Here is a 16639-nt window from a genome sequence, read left to right as displayed (position 1 = left end):
AGGGAGGAAGGAGTTTCCAAATTATTCTAGGAGAAAAGTATACACTATGAACAGTTATTTCAGTTACCATACATAATCAAAATAAAGACAGGGAACAGGAAAGGGCCCTGAGAGCAAAATCAGAGTAACAAATTAAAGAACCCACCTCAGAGTAGCTAATAAGTTAAGAAATTCCATATCTACAAAGTTTATTTTACTGATATACTCACCCATGCGCATACACAGATCTTCACTGCACTGGTGTTTGTAATAGCAAAAGATTGAAAATGATCCAAATGTTCATTAGCAGAAGTCATGGTACATGCATATAATAAAATATTCTGCAGGCAACAAATGATATATGTGTGTATATATATAATAATGATACATTTGTATATATACATATGTGTGGTTTTACATATGTGTGTGTGTATATATGTGGTTATACATTATATACATAATATATATGTGGTTATACATAATACATTACATATGTTAATGTATACATATATACCCATATATATAAATATACCTAAACATATAAACATGTATATGTATATGGTTAGGTAATTTATAGGATATATAGAAATCCACTGTAATATTAAAAACACAATTTTTAGTAAAAGGAAATAAATTACATACATTTAAAAATGAATGAAAATGACAAAGTGCATATAAAAAATGTGAGATACATAATTGTAAATGCATTAATTAGAAAACAAGAAAGAACAAGAATAAATTAACTAGGGAGTCAACTTAAGATTCTAGGAAAAGAACAGCTAAGGAAGCAAAAGTAGAAGAAATGAATGGGTAATGATAAAAGATAATACTTTAAACTGTATAGAATAATATTGGGCCAGGCATAGTGGCTCATTCCTGTAATCCCAATCACATCCCAAAGTGTGAGGATGGCTTAAATCCAAGAGTTTGAGATTGGTCTGGACAACATAGTGAGACCTCCATCTCTAAAAAAGTTAAATGTCTAGGAAAGAGTGGTGGTGCATGACTGTAGTCCCGGCTACTCAGGAGGCTGAGGTGGGAGGATCACTTGAGTCCAGGAGTTCAAGGTTATGGTGAGCTATGATCATGCCACTGCACTCCAGCCTGAGCAACAGAGTGAGACCTTGTCTCAGAAAATAACAATAATCATAATATTGATCAATACAATGAAAAACTGATTCTTTGAAATGTCCATGATTTAGATATAGTGAAAAATAGAAATGAAAAAATTGCCATATAATTCTAGATATAAAAGAGATTTTAAAACAGTAAGAGAATTCTATGTACAACTAAACAACAATAAATGTGAAATTTTGAAATTTTGGGATATGATATGTCAACATAAAATTTCTTGATTTTGATATTCTTAACAACACTGGATCTTATTTGCTAATATTTTAGTTCATCCTAAAAGGAACATTTAGCAAAATGTTGATGAAATGCTCGATTATCTAGAAAAACATGAACTTTAGTCAAGGAGAGGCAGAAAATCCAAACTGATCAATAAGTGGTGAATAAATTATAAAGATGATCAGCAGTCTATCCGTAAAAATGGTCCAGCACCAAATAGCATATAAACATCCTATTAACTCTGCCAGAAGTGGTGAATTCCTTTGTTATAGGGACTATTCTGCTACATGAAGGGGAAAACATTCCCAACTCAGCAAGTTAGAGTAACTCTTATACCCAAACCAGATAAGACTGGTGACATGTACCAACCTCACTCACAAACATCATTGCAAAAATCCTAAATAAAATATTAGCAAATGAGATCCAGTGTTGCTAAGAATAACGCATCAAAATCAAGGAATTTTATGTCAACATATCATCTCCCAAAACTACTATTTTAATTCACATTCCCTCCAAGAATATTTAAGAATACCTGTTTTTTCCATCTCTGCCAACATTGAGGGGTGATAGGAAAGGAAGGCCTTAGTTTTTCTTCTTTGACTTTTTTTTCTGAAGCATATATAAAAAAAAAGTGTAATTAATATTTTTAAAAATTCAAATTTCAAATAAAATAAAAATAGAGTGGTGATGAATACATAGTATCTCAGGTCAGTCCAGGCAAGATTATAATGTAACTTTGTCTTTGGAGCCTCCAGTCTCCCCTTGGTCCTCCCTTTTCCTCTTTTTAAGACATCCTTCCTCCCACACCTGGGTCACTCCCAGGTGCTTTAGTTCTGAAACCAGGACAAGGACGGGGCATGAACAGGGGAGCAACAATTGCCCCCACATTGGTTTTCCAGAAAAACTGTGAAGCCCTGTTTTACCATGATATTCCAAGGCCCTTTCCTCAGAAACCCTTTAGAAACACCGCATTTATCCATCTTCCTGTCCCCAACCTCAAATAAATCTGTTGCTAGGAAAACCTGATAATCTTGTATTTCAAGGTAAATTTAATGTTATCTATTTGTTGCCTCAGAAGAATTTCCATCTGAAATGTAACCTTTATGAAGCAAAATTTTAGTCATCAGCAGAACAAGTCAGATGGTTAAGGAATTCCATTTGATGCCTAATTTCTTAATTCTGAACAGTGACCTCTGATGTTATCCTGAGTGTCCTCAGTTTGCTGCCAGCCAAGTACATGATACATGATAATGTCTTTCAGACCATAGCCAGCCCTGGCTTAAAGAGCTGACTTAAAGGGCCAGCCAAAATTTCACCTCTGTCCCCTGGTTCTTTCTTCAGTGGACCCCAAATTTTCCCCTTAATTCGGGAATCCCTTCCTGAGTTCAGAGGATAGAATATTTCCCTCTCAATTTTCAAGTGGAAACTGTGGGGGTATTAATAGCTGTTTGGGATAATGTCCAGATGGCATCTTGGCCAAACCTGTGGTTATGCAGAAGCAGATTTCTGGAAAATTTAATTGAATCGGGACATACCTCCACCTGATGGTCCTTACCAGAAGAGATCACAACTATAACCTGTGATCCAAACATAGCAGATAGATGGAGTTTGTTTGGCTCTTTATATTTTTTAAGGTTTTTGATCAGGGCCGTACATGGTGGCTCACACCTACAATCCCAGCACTTTGGGAGGCCAAGACCAGGAGTCCAGGCAGCCTGGGCAACATAATGAAACCCCATTTCTACCAAAAAAAAAAAAAAAAGAGAGAGAGACAGAAAGAGAGAAAAGGAAGGGAAGGAAGAAAGGAAGCTAGGCATGGTGGCACATGCCTGTAATCTCAGCTACTCAGAAGGCTTAAGTGGAAGGATCATTTGAACTCAGGAGATTGAGGCTGCAGTGAGCTATGATCGTACCACTGTACTCCAGCCTGAGTGACAGAACAAGACCCTGTCTCAAAAAAAAAAAAAAAAATGTTTTTAGTTCAAATATCTATAAAGGCATTTCAATTTGTAATTTCTACCTTACCCTTCTCCCAGACTCTGACCTTAGGACATAAACAGGTATGAGAGTCAAGTGTTCATATTATCTTATTCTTCCCTCTGCTTATTTTTTCCCCAATATTTAAGGCCCAAGTTATAAAGGTGAGATATTCAATTCCAATCACAGCTGTTCTTCTAGCTCATTGTGTGACCTTAAACAAGTTACCTTTGTCTTTAGGTTGTGAACTAGAAGTTTTCTGAGGCAACTAATTAACAGGCTATGGTTCTGTGTGTCTATTCTCACTACCATAGTGATAAAACTTAGACTTACAGATTAGCAAATCTGATTGTTTACTTCCTATGTAGTTGGAAATAAATAAGCACTATTATTATCTCATTCTAGAGATAAGCTTGAGGCATGAAACAGTTGAGTACTACAATAACTCAATGTGGATATTCAAGCAATATTTTGGCTTTTTTCCTGTAGCATCCTCTGACTTGGAAAACAAACTCTTCATTATTGTTAAGCATTGTTTGAAACTTTTCCTTTCCCTCTTTCTCTGCCATTAGTTATCATTGCCCTGGAAGTTGAGAGTTATGCCTGAGGCCACATAACTATGTTGTTTATGTACAAAGTGATACTCCATCATGTCAGCTACTGTCTGTGCACATCAGTCAATCTATGGACTCTGTGACAATCTCAGTGTTCTAGGGCCAAATACAAAGTCAGATGTACTCCACCAACACTGTAATGGACTTTACCCACTTACTCTGCTTGAAGTATCCTCTGCTCTACTAAGTGGGTCTGTGACCAGCTGTGCTGTACAATTTAGGAGTTATGGAACTGGACAGCTTAGCTGTATTAATTTCTCCATCTATATCTAATATAATTGTTCATATTAATGGTGTTTAGATTACATAGTCATATATATCCATCCTCACGTAATTCATATAATTATTTTATGTATTTACATAAAACCAGAAAGAATGGAAAGTAACATATTTAAAAATATGCATTGCTCTGCCTGACTCATAGCAAGGGCCCCAAAATCATAGTTTTATTTTTTTATTGGGGGAGCAGGCTGTCTTAGTCTATTCAGGCTGCTGTAACAAAATACTATAAAATGGGTAGCTTACAAACAACAGAAATTTATTTCATACAGTTCTGGAGGCTCAGAAGTCCAAAATCAAGGCAGCACAGATTCAAGTGGTTCATAAACAGCAGTTCTAGCTGTGTCCTCATGTGGTGGAAGGTGGAAGGGAGAGGCTATAATGGCACTAATTTTATAATGACTATTAATCATCACCTAATGGCCTCCCAAAGACCCCACCTCCTAAAGCCATCACATTGGTGAGTAGGTTTCAACATATGCACTTTGGGGGAACACAACCATTAGACCATAATGGGGGACATATGGTTATGACCATAATCAGTGCACCTGTAAGTGGTCTGTGTTTGGAAACTACTGAGGCATCTCCCTCTTAATAAATCGCAGAGCCCTCTCATCGGATTCTTGTTATGTGTGCTTGCCCTGTGGCTAAGAATCTACTTTGTAGATATAGAGATAGTCTCTGCTCAGATATGGTCTCATTGATTTAATTTCTCTTGGGGGAAAAATGCTTTGCTAATGATCACCTTGTCTCAAATTGCAGATTACGGTATTTCGGATGGGATCAGAAGGACACCAGGACATTGATTTAGCTATCCTGACAGCTTTACTCAAAGGTAAAAGAGTTTCTGTGTCCAGAGAGTGTGAAAATAATTGAAACGAATTAATACAATGACCTTATGTCTCCTAATATTAGATATAATCCCAATGATACTATGACACAATAAATTATTGGTAACATAGAGGTCTCTCCTGTAAGACAATTACTGCTATTAAATTCTCCTAGAATAGATGCTATAGTGTGACACAATTTTATAAGATTTAAAAATGCTACAGTTTAGTTATGTCCATTGATTTATAAACATACATAAATTAAAAGGCTGACATAATATGTAAGACGCAATGTTATCTGAGGTTATTTAATAGTAATTTTTACCCTATCTACTTTCAAAAACCATTTGATATGGCATATGTGTGTGTATATGTGTGTGTGATATATATACACACAATAATAAATACCTTAAAATACACAATAATACATTAAAATGGAAAATTAAAAACCATTGAGAGGAAGGAGAAGAAAAACATTATGGTACTGTACTTGTTATAATAGAGCATTAAATTTAAGCTTCCTGGAAGTCAAGGCAAAAATGGTAATACTCTGAATTGCAACTTGTTTTGAAGGTGGGTATTTGTCCTGTTCTCTAGTCCGAATACTACAAAGTCCTCATCTATCTGTTCTCATCCTTGGAGCCATATGAAGAGCAATTTCCTTTAGGTTCTGCGCATTAAATCCTTCCTGTGCTTTACTAAGTACGTTACATTTGACTACTAATTTGCAGTGTTAAAATAAACAGAAGGAAGTTTCCCCTGTTCAGTGCTGAAATTCAAACTGAAAACTATAAGACAAAACAAAACTACAGACCTTGTTGAATGTGGTTGTAAGTTAGAAATGTCTCCTACATTCTCTCTTAGCTCCATAGTTTGTCTGTCTGCTGTAGCATCATGGTTAGTCACTACCTGTTTGTCATCTCCCTAGATAGGGCAGAGAAGGTGTCTCATTCATTACTACCTTCTTAACATCTCACACAATCCTTAACATATGGCAACATTCAATCAAGTTTTGTTTAATAAATGAAGTTTTGTTTAATAAATAAAACAAATAATAAATTTGTTTAATAAATTAAATAAACAAGTTTTGTTTAATAAATTACTCAATGATTCAGTGATAGATTCAGCATTCCAGAATTAAAACTCAGAATACCAACTATTTCATTTATTTTCCAGTGTATCTACTTTTCTTCCACTATTAATGTTCTCTTGAGGACCCATCATGTGCTACTGCGCTAAACTCTTTACAAATACTGTAAACATTATTTATTTCAACAACCAAATGATATAGGAGCTATTTTTAATCCCCACTTTACAGATGGAGTAAGTTGAGCTACAGGAAGTTGAGTAACTCGCTAAAGGTTAAAATGCTATTTAGTAAGCTTGGTCTTAGGTCCAAGTATGTCTAACTCTTCACTATACCATGTGACCCGTCTGACAATACTAGTTTGTCAGTTCTCTTCACCCACTCTCCAAGTGTATATATACACATTCATTCAAAATCCTGATTGCAGTTTAGAAGTTTTGCAGTCCCATGAATCATATCGTGTGTCCAGCTTGAGAACTGCTGCTCTAAAGCATTTTATCCCAATGAACTAAGAAATACAAAGGCTTTGCAGAAGAATCACAGGACCAGGGACCAGGCATGGACTGAACCACAAAGCATACTGCAGGCCCCACTCTCCCCTTATCAGAGACAAAAATAAAAATTTGAGGCAACTTACCCTATATTTGCCATTCTCAAATAAAGATATTTTAAAGTAATAATGTCAGTAACTGACATTTATTGAGAACTTACTATGTACCAAAGGCTGTGTTGGACCCTTTCCATGTATACATTTGTTTATTCTTTACAATAGTTCAATTACCAGATTTTACAAGCTCTATTTTATAAATAAGGAAATTGGGGCATAGAGCAATTCAGTAACATGCTCAATATAAGTTGGCCAGTAAATGGTAGAGACAGTCTGACCCCATAGCCCTCACTTATGCATAGAGATACACAAAGCATCCCTTTCCCACTGATAAGAAATGAAGCACCACATTTACAACCTTGAACAAAACTCATAGCAAATGGGAAAGTGATCCAATTATTGATAAAAACATATTGGCCATTATAATATCTTCTACTGAAAATATTTTCTTCCTCTTTCATGACTTTGTGAGACTTTAAATTGTGATTCACATTCGGCTCAGCCTTAGAATTTATTCATTGTTTTATAGAATAGTTGTTTTCCAACATTTTTCAGCATGACATAACATATGAAATACATTTTATATTATAACCAAATAGTTACACATATGTATTTGGAAAATTGAAATTAAAGTAGATGAAATAATATTTACATTGACAATATGCAATTGCAATATGCAGTGAAATTGGATATTTTCTATTCAATCTATTCTAGTCTTTTAAATGCTGATTATATCCCACTAAATTGATTTCATGACCCACTAATGAGTCATAACCTGTAGTTTAAAAAAACACTGCCACAGAAGATTAAAGAAAATTATGATTGCTCTAAGAAATTAACATTTCTAATCACCATAATTAACATTATTTATGCAGCAGTTGATGCTAATGGGAATATATACCATTAAAAGATTATGATGTGTCAACTCTGTTTTGCGAAGGCTTTGAAATGCTCTCAGATACTGACCCATTTGATTTGTAAAGGCAATCAAGCACAGTACTTTTGCTGGCTTCTTCGGAGGCCAAGAGCCTACTTATATTGGTTTCAAACTCTTAAGTTTATTAAATTATTCTTCCTACTTTTTTTGAATTATGCGTGGGCACGTAACATAGTTCAACACTTAGTTTTTACATTTAGTTTGCAATTATCTAATGCATGTAGAAACTTTGTGCAGTCCAGTTTTTATTCTGCAGAATCAGAAATTTCTGAGAGAACCAGAAGTTAGAAAGAGGAGAAAGCCAGGAAACGACCCACTGGTCCCTAAATCCAGAGGCCACAAAAAAGGACAGGAAACCAGGTGACCGTGGGAAAAATATTTCTTTGCTGCTCCTTGTTTCTGATCCTGTTGGGTTTGATTTTTCTTTGGGATCTGCATATTCTATATTAGAGGATACTATTTATATTATACAAACTTATCCAGTGTCTGTCCAAAAATGAAGAAAGAGAGAGACAGACAGAATGTTGTTACAGGCCGAGCTCATGCCTGTAACAGCAACACTTTGGGAAGTTGCGGCGGGAGTAGCACTTGAGCCCAGAAGGTCAAGGCTGCAGTGAGTCATGATTGCTCCACTGCACTCCAGCCTGGGCAACAGCGCAAGACTATCTCCAAAAAAAGAAAAGAAAAGAAAAAAAAAAAAGAAAGAAAAAAGAAGAAGAAAGAATGTTGTTTCAGTCGGAGATGTAAAAGGCCCACAGTTTCTTCAACTGATAACCTGGAGTAGCTTTTGAGAATGGGCAAAGTCACATTTGTCCTTGACATGATGGGACCAGTCCATAAGGGCAGTGGTCTGAGGCCAGAGACTGGGCACTCTCCTCCTGCATTAGCCTTCCCCTGCTCCTGCCACGCACACCAGGATATTCAGTTAACTTTGAATTTTCAGATAAACAACAAATAATTTTTGAGCATTAAGTCTGTCCCCAAGTGGGGACTTACCATACTTATAAGTGTGTCTCAAGTGAGTCTCAAGTGAGACACACTTATACTAAAAAAAAAAAAAAAAAGAAGAAAAATTGTTTATTATTTGCCTGAAATTCAAACTTCACTAGGAGTCCTATATCTTTATTTGCTAAAACAGGCTACCTTATTTTAGGGGTGGAAAAGGGGCGATCCCTTTCCCATCTTAAGGGTCAGAGCTGACACTTCTGTAACAAAGACATATTAACAAGAGAAAAGCATAACGAATATGTTTGATCTTATTTTTATGTGACATTCAAGCCTTCAGAATTAAGACCTGAAGATACACAGAAAACTTTTCATGTTTATGCTTAGGCTCAGTGAAGTATGAACAGCTCTGTAGAAATATGATTACACGGAAAGTCTGATGGAATACTAACAGACTGAGAGGGGAAATCCAGCAAGACCTGTCTTATCAGATGCTTCTTGGCCTCTCTGTGCAGCATTCCTGCTGATGCAGGACAAGCAAGCCCCAAGGTGGGACTTAGCCCGTGACGGTTCTTGGCTTTGCCCAGGAAAGAATTCAAGGGTGAGCCAGCTTCATTGAAGAAGGAGTGTTACAGTTCTCGCACCGTTACAGCTCTGTTACTGCTCCTGCAGAGTGGGGCTACCCAACAGGCAGTGTGCTTAGATTAGCAGCTCAGGACAGTTTTGTAGTTATATTTGTACCCACTCTTAATTATATGTAGATTAAGGGGTGGTTTATGCAGAAGCTGCTAGGAAAAGGGTGGTAACTTTTGCATCATTGGCTCATTGTCATAGAGGGGGGTGGTAACTCCTGGGGGTGTTGCCGTAGCAATGGCAAGCCAACGTGGCACACTGGAGGGCGTGTCTTATGGAAAGCTGCTTCCACCCTGGCCCTGTTTTAGCTAGTTCTCCCTTTGGTGCAGTGTCCAAGCCCTGCCTCTGGAGTCAAGTCCTGCCTCCTACCTTACTTCCTTCCAGGTGTGGGATAGATCTCTTCTGGAATAAGGGTATTAATTTTGTTATGGCCAGCTGTGACACAGAAGGACAGGAGAAGTGGGTGGGGGGTGGGATTAGTGGAATAGCTTTAGGTTTTATGACTGGCTTTGGGAAAATGGGGTTGTGGTCTCTATGACCTGCCTTGGGAAAGAGGGATTCCAGTTTCTATGGCTTGCCTTGGGGGAGAATGAAAGGTGATAGACAGGAGGGCAGGTGAAGGTCAAAGAGAAACTTTGCTTCTGAGTCTGCTTCTGGGACCTTCAGTTTAGCCTTAAGGCAGGTTTGGCCTATCATTTTTCTAAGCCCCAACATCATTGATATTTCTGGACCTCAGATACTTTGAGAGATTCTTTGGGAAGAATAACTCAAGAATTCAGGGAGGTCCATTAATCCCTCTGTCCACCTCCTCCTCTCAGCTGGCCCTGCCTTAATCACAACAACCAGAGAAAACTTCCACCAGAAAGGAGCCCAAAGTTAACTTAATAAACTGTTTGGTGTTTATCAGTCTGCTCCCCCAGCAGCCCCATGCTGTCAGCATCCCTCATACAACAGCATGAACCTCTTACTCCAGGCTCCAAAGGCAGAAAATATCCACTCACAGCAAATGAAGTTATTGTAAGTGCTCTCTGGGCCCTTTCTGTGAATAAAATTACTCCCGCCATTCATCTAATCTCATAGGCCTTGGATTCAGTATAAAGTCAGATCACATGAGTGTATACCTTCATTCATACATGTGCACCGAAGAGTAATATGCGATGATCACTGTCCTCCATAAATGAGAAATTTGTTTACTTTGGGTTTAATCTTCACTGGTAAAGAAGTCCATCTGAGGTGCAGGGACAAAGTAACCTTTATTGCTTGTTTTCTTTTCTGGAAAGCATTTCAAAAGAGCTAAAAGAGAGTGCCAAAACAATATGTTTCTCCTCATAAATGTCAAGGTCATCAAAAACAAGGGAAGTCTGAGAAATTGTCACAGCAGGAACAATGTGGTTACTTGAATGGGTTCCGGAGCAGAAAATAAAGGGTATTAAGTTAAAAACTAAGAAAATGTGAATAAAGTATGGCCTTTAGGCTTTGAAAAAAAGTTGAGAGAGAAATAAGAATGATATCTTATCACATATTATTAATCTGAGCAGGAGGCATATTGTAATCAAAAACCTCCACAATTCTTTCATGCTAAAAAGACATGAAAGGAGATAGCAATCTTTGGAATTAATTTTAAAGGTCAAATACATATATATTCAAAGGACTATGACAGGCAAAGGTAATATCTATACAAAGTATCTTTAGAAGTCACATAGATATGAATAATAGCTGATCGCTGTTGATCTTAGAAGTGAGTAGAACCATCACTGGGGTATCTAAGCAAGAGATATGAATGTAGACCTGAAAAAACTGTACGAAATCAAATTTTCATATGGACTCATACTATTATTTCAGAGATAATTATCTCGTTCCTATCATTTTATTTTATGTGTTTCTGATCGTCAGACATAATTAATGCTATCAATAATTAATTAATTAATTAATTATAGATACATGGAGAATAACTTCTAATATATCCATTTGTAAATATGTTCAAACTATAAAATAATTTAAAAATAAGATGGGCCTGGCACGGTGGCTCACACCTGTAATCCTGGCACTTTGGGAGGCCGAGGCCAGTGGATCAGCTGAGGTCAGGAGTTCAAGACCAGCCTGGCCAAATGGCGAAACCCCACCTCTATAAAAATACAAAAATTAGCAGAGCGTGGTGGTGCATGACTGTAGTCCCAGGTACTTGGGAGGCTGAGGCAAGAGAATCACTTGAACCTGGGAGGTGGAGGTTGCAGTGAGCTGAGATCACACCATTGCACTCCAGACCAGGTGACAAGAGAGAAACTCTGTCTCAAAAAAGTAATAATAATAAAAATAAAAATGAAATGAAATTGAAATTGAAATGCAAAAAGAATAGCCAGTATGTTTTGTATGACTTTAGAAAAGTTTTAGGAAAGCATATTGATGATTAGATTAGATCACACAAAATAATGAGAATCTCTATGTTCTGACCCATCTTCCATTACAATTGTAATGGAAATATGTATATAATGGATATATATATAAAATATATATATATAATAGAAATATGTATGCTGAGTGCAATGACTCATGCCTATAATCCCAGCACTTTGAGAGGCTAAGACAGGAGGATTGCTTGAGACTGGGGGTTCAAGACTAGCCTGGGCAACATTGTGAGACTTTGTTTCTACAAAAAAACCCAAAAATTAGCCTGAGTGGTGGAATATGCGTGTAGTCCCAGCTACTTGGGAGTTTGAGGTGACAGGATCACTTGAGCCCAGGAGGTCAAGGCTGCAGTAAGCCATGATTGCACCATTGCACTCCAGCCTGGGCAAGAGAGCAAGACCCTATCTCTCTCCCAAAAAAAAAATTGTATATCTAATGTTTTGAAATGACTTCTGATTGCATGTTTCCCAACTCTATGAACTAGAAAATGCAGAGTTACTATCACAAACTAGCACTGTCATCAATAAGCAATTGTTCTTGCTGCCTCATCTCATTTTTAAAAATAACTTAAATCCTAGTAAAGCAAAACTTTTGGCATATGTTCTGAAGTATTTTATGTCCAATAATTCCATGCATCACGTAGCTCTCATTAACAACTAACTTATCCTAGAGTGTTTACTGAGAAGTTACCTTGCTTAACCTCTCCTGATTCATGAATGGGTCTCATGGGAATATATTATGATGTAACTTTGATAATAAAAAGTTATTTCTAATTATGTGTACAAGACTTGCTGACCCTCTTTCCTGTGGGCAGATAGTTTAATATACCACATGGATGATTGCTTTATTTTTAATGTTATTATTTTCTTAACTTATATGTTTATATAGCGTAAATAAGGCCAATAAAAGAGACATACTTGTTGACATTTTTATGAGATACAAAGTTACCATAGCTCTTTTTTTTTTGATACGGAGTTTCACTCTGGTCTCCCAGGATGGAGTGTAATGGCATCATCTTGGCTCACTGAAACTTCCGCCTCTCAGGTTCAAGCAATTCTCTTGCCTCAGCCTCCTGAGTAACTGGAATTACAGGCGCCCACCACCATGTCTGGCTAATTTTTTGTATTTTTAGTAGAGATGGGGTTTCACTATGTTGGACAGGCTGGTCTCAAACTCCTGACATTGTGATCCGCCCACCTCAGCCTCCCAACGTGCTGGGATTACAGGTGTGAGCCACCGTGCCTCTCCTATAGCTATTAAATAGTGAACAAATGAAAGTAGATGACATTTTGTCCAAAAGCAACCTACAAAGTCAAAATGTGAGACATTTTCCATCTATTTTAGACATAAAGGTGCCTAGGACATTACTGTGTGGGTTGGTAAACTATAGGTGGATAGCAAAGTGTTTTAGTTAGGGACTAAACACCAGGTAAGGTTTATAGTGTTGAGTTTTTCCCAAAGTGTTTATTAAGCCTTTCTCTGCTTTAGGCCACTTTTAGCTTCCTTGTGTCCTCTGACTTGCAGATCAAGCTTCCCCACATGTACTTGTTTCTTGGTGGTCCATTTTACCCCTTTATTCAAATCATTAACTTTGATGCCATGAAGCAAATTGGTCATCAGATGTTGGAGTCCAGGCATGGAACACCCAAATCCAATGCCTTTCATGTGCCTCTTGTTGCTGCCTCATCCCGAAACCACCTGGAAGCCACAATACCCACTTTCCTGCTTGCTACTCCATGCATTTTACAGACTAGGAAATGGAAACCAAAGAGTCTGAAAGATACTCAAGATAGTTTGTCAAGTTAGTGGCAGAGTCAAATCTTAAACCCATGTCTCTTCACTTCTACCCATTTTTCTTTACGTTGCATACATTAGGCTTTGGAAGATACAAGATTCCCTGGCTTTACAAAGCCACAGGTGCACAGGTATTTGCACCTGTGCCTCTGGAGGATCTTGAGTAATTAACAGATTTGGATGTCTTCTTTCTAAAACTCTCAGTGCACTTACCAGCTGCCCAGATGCCCTTAGTTGCACACACAATATTTTAGTGAGGGAGAGTAACATCAGCAAGATGGTGGAACAGAAGTCCTCCTGGCATCACTCTCCCCACAAAAGTACAACTAGTAATTATTCAAAGACATGAATACCATCCTAAATGCACCAGAACTTAAGGAAGAAACAGGAAAAAAAAAGAAAAAAGAAAAAAGAAAACCAATATTTTAGTGAAGAAACTAGGATACCCACAGGTTTATCTAATATAATGGCAAGAATAAGGGCGATCTCATACTTGTTTTATTTTTAAATTGTTAGAGCATCAGTGGAATATGGCTGAAACTGGGAATTGTTTTAGTTACAAGTAACAGAAACACAATTTGAACAAGCTCCAACAAAAACAAATAAGACAGATTTGTAAGTTCGAATGACCAAAGTCTAAAGGTAAACTGAATTCAGGCAAAGTGGCATCCAGGACTCAAATGATGCCATTGGAGTCTGTCCTCTATCTCTTGGACACTAATCTGTACATAGGTTAGACAGAGCGACCATGAGCAGTCCAGACTCATACCCAGGCAGGCAACTGAGAAAACCCCAATCAGAGGGAACCATCTTTCCTGGTAACTGCAACAGAAAGGTCCTGGGAGGACTTGAATTTGCTCATCTTGGATCCATGCCCATCCCTGAATCCATCACTGTGGCAGGAGAATTGGGAGAATCCCTATGACTGTGGAATGAGAGGTGGGGTTAGCTCTATTTATATCAGGGTTTTTGGTTCCCAATGAAAACAGAGGTTCTAAAACCAGGAGAAGGGGAAAGAAAGGATGCTAATAAGACAAAATGCAACTAAAAGAAATACACATCTCTACAATTATATTAGAAGAAGTACTTTTGGGAGACTGAGGCAGGCATATCATTTGAGGTCAGGAGTTCAAGACCAGTCTGGCCAACATGGTGAAACCCTGTCTCTACTAAAAAGAAAAAAAAAATTAGCTGGATATGGTGGCACATGCCTGTAATCCCAGCTTCTGGGGAGGCTGAGGCAGGAGAAATGCTTGAAGCCGGGTGACGGAGGATGCAGTGAGCTGAGATCATGCCACTGCACTCCAGCCTGGGCAACACAGCGAGACTGCATCATAAATAAATAAATAAATAAATAAATAAATAAATAAATAAATAAATAAAACTACTGAGGGACAAAGTATGTCAAGTTTGCCTCAAATGCAGGCACCTATAAATCTATGTTCCAGGAACACATTCTTCATTCATTAGATAAAAACTGGAACTGGGTCAAATGAATACTAATCAGGGTTCAGACATTCTCTCAAGTCATAATCATAAAGTTTTCTTCAGGTAAACCTAAATATATTACTTATTACCTACCATTACTTACTATATAATGGTTATTTATTATAATAATCACTGTTACCTTTCTTAATTTTAATGGTTTTGTACTTCATTATTTTTGACAAGAATTTGTGAAGATATTACATTTTTAACATTTTTTTCGAAGACCAAAGTCTATTCCTTATTTTAAAAATGATTCCATAAGGGTCAGGTTGCTCCAGGCTTTCCCCACTAGGCTCCTCTCAGCCCAGCTCCCACTCCTACCCACAGTCTCTGCGTGTGATACTTACCACAGTGAGCCAGTAAGAATGATGACCATATTCAAAGCATCCCTACTCCCTGATTGCAAATTGTTTGACCTCATTGAGCCACAGTCTCCCCATCTATAAGATAGAAATAATAATAATAATACATGGGTGTGACAATTTTAATTGATAACGCAAGCAAAGCACTTAACAAAGCATCTGGGATATCTATTTAATGGAGGACAACCTAACTGATAATGATGAAGCCAAACTAGAAATAAGGACTACACCTGTTTTACTTACCATGATGTACTCATATATACAGTGCCTGGCTTAGAGTCGGAATTCAGTATATATTTGTAACTTCTGAATGAATGATCAACAGGCTTTGGCTCAGGTTAGATATTCTTAAATCCTAATTATTTACTGGCTGTGGCCAGTTAACCAAGTTATCTAAGCTCTGTGTGCCTCAGTTCCCTTCTCTGTGAAAAGGGAAATCAATTAAACCTCTCCCATATGGTTTGATATAAGGGACACATGAGATGGTTACTGCTAGCTCTTTAAGGGCAGACACTCTACTCTGCCTTCTTTCTGGTAAATGCTGAACACATAATCGTTTTATACCCTTTCCTATCTGAAATAGGTTTTAAAACTTCCTAGGACATTAGGATATCCCCCACATTCAAAATCCATCAAAATTGTAAAATGCCAAATTTGAAAGGACTCATAAATTTGAAAAACAAACAAACAAACAAAAAAAACAGCAGAAAACCTCTAGCATATGTGTGAGAATCCAGAACAGACCACAGGAAGGAATTTAATCTAGAAAGTGGTTGAGCACATGCTAAGCTACCTTAAAATGAAATTAATTTTCTTGCAGGTTTATTTTCATGGAAATCCAGATAGATCTCAGTCCAATAACAGACTAAAGTAGGTAACAATTTTAGACATATTCATTTGTCTCTAACAGGAGAATGCAATAAAAGAACGTAAGTCCCTTAATTCCTTTTATTTGTACAGTGCTTTGTAATTCACAACGCATGTTTATACAAGTTTTATCATTAATTTTCACAACTCTGTGGAATGGTTACCAGATAATTTACCTCCAAACTGGCACTTTCTTGGGTATGAAAGTTGGCAGTATTAATAATTATGCCAGAACATCTGGAATGAATCAGAATGTCCAGGCAAACTGGTAGGTATGATCAAACCCTATCTTCCAACAGAAATTTCCACAGAAATTTCACCTGTGACTTTTCGCAGTATCATATTATCTCATACCCCACTACCACCACCACCCCTTCTCCCATTAGTCAGCTCCCTTTAAGAGTTAAACAAACTGGCACAGTGGCTCACACCTGTACTCTTAGCACTTTGGGAGGCCAAAGCAGAAGGATAGCTTGAGCCAAGC

At 37.4% G+C, this 16639-nt stretch overlaps 1 protein-coding gene across 1 annotated transcript in view; it reads left to right on the top strand.

Moving 5' to 3' along the window:
* The window catches only part of TRPM3 (transient receptor potential cation channel, subfamily M, member 3), a 588224-nt gene that overhangs the window by 431305 nt on the left and 140280 nt on the right, over window positions 1–16639 (top strand). Inside the window, exon 10 of the mRNA XM_011948911.1 lies at window positions 4962–5034. Within this exon, the coding sequence (XP_011804301.1) occupies window positions 4962–5034 (73 nt within the window). The remainder of the gene's footprint in view (window positions 1–4961; window positions 5035–16639) is intronic.

This window comes from Colobus angolensis, unplaced genomic scaffold, assembly GCF_000951035.1.
Source record: "Colobus angolensis palliatus isolate OR3802 unplaced genomic scaffold, Cang.pa_1.0 Scaffold286, whole genome shotgun sequence".
NCBI lineage: Eukaryota > Metazoa > Chordata > Mammalia > Primates > Cercopithecidae > Colobus > Colobus angolensis.
This window is presented reverse-complemented; position numbering and strand designations above follow the sequence as displayed.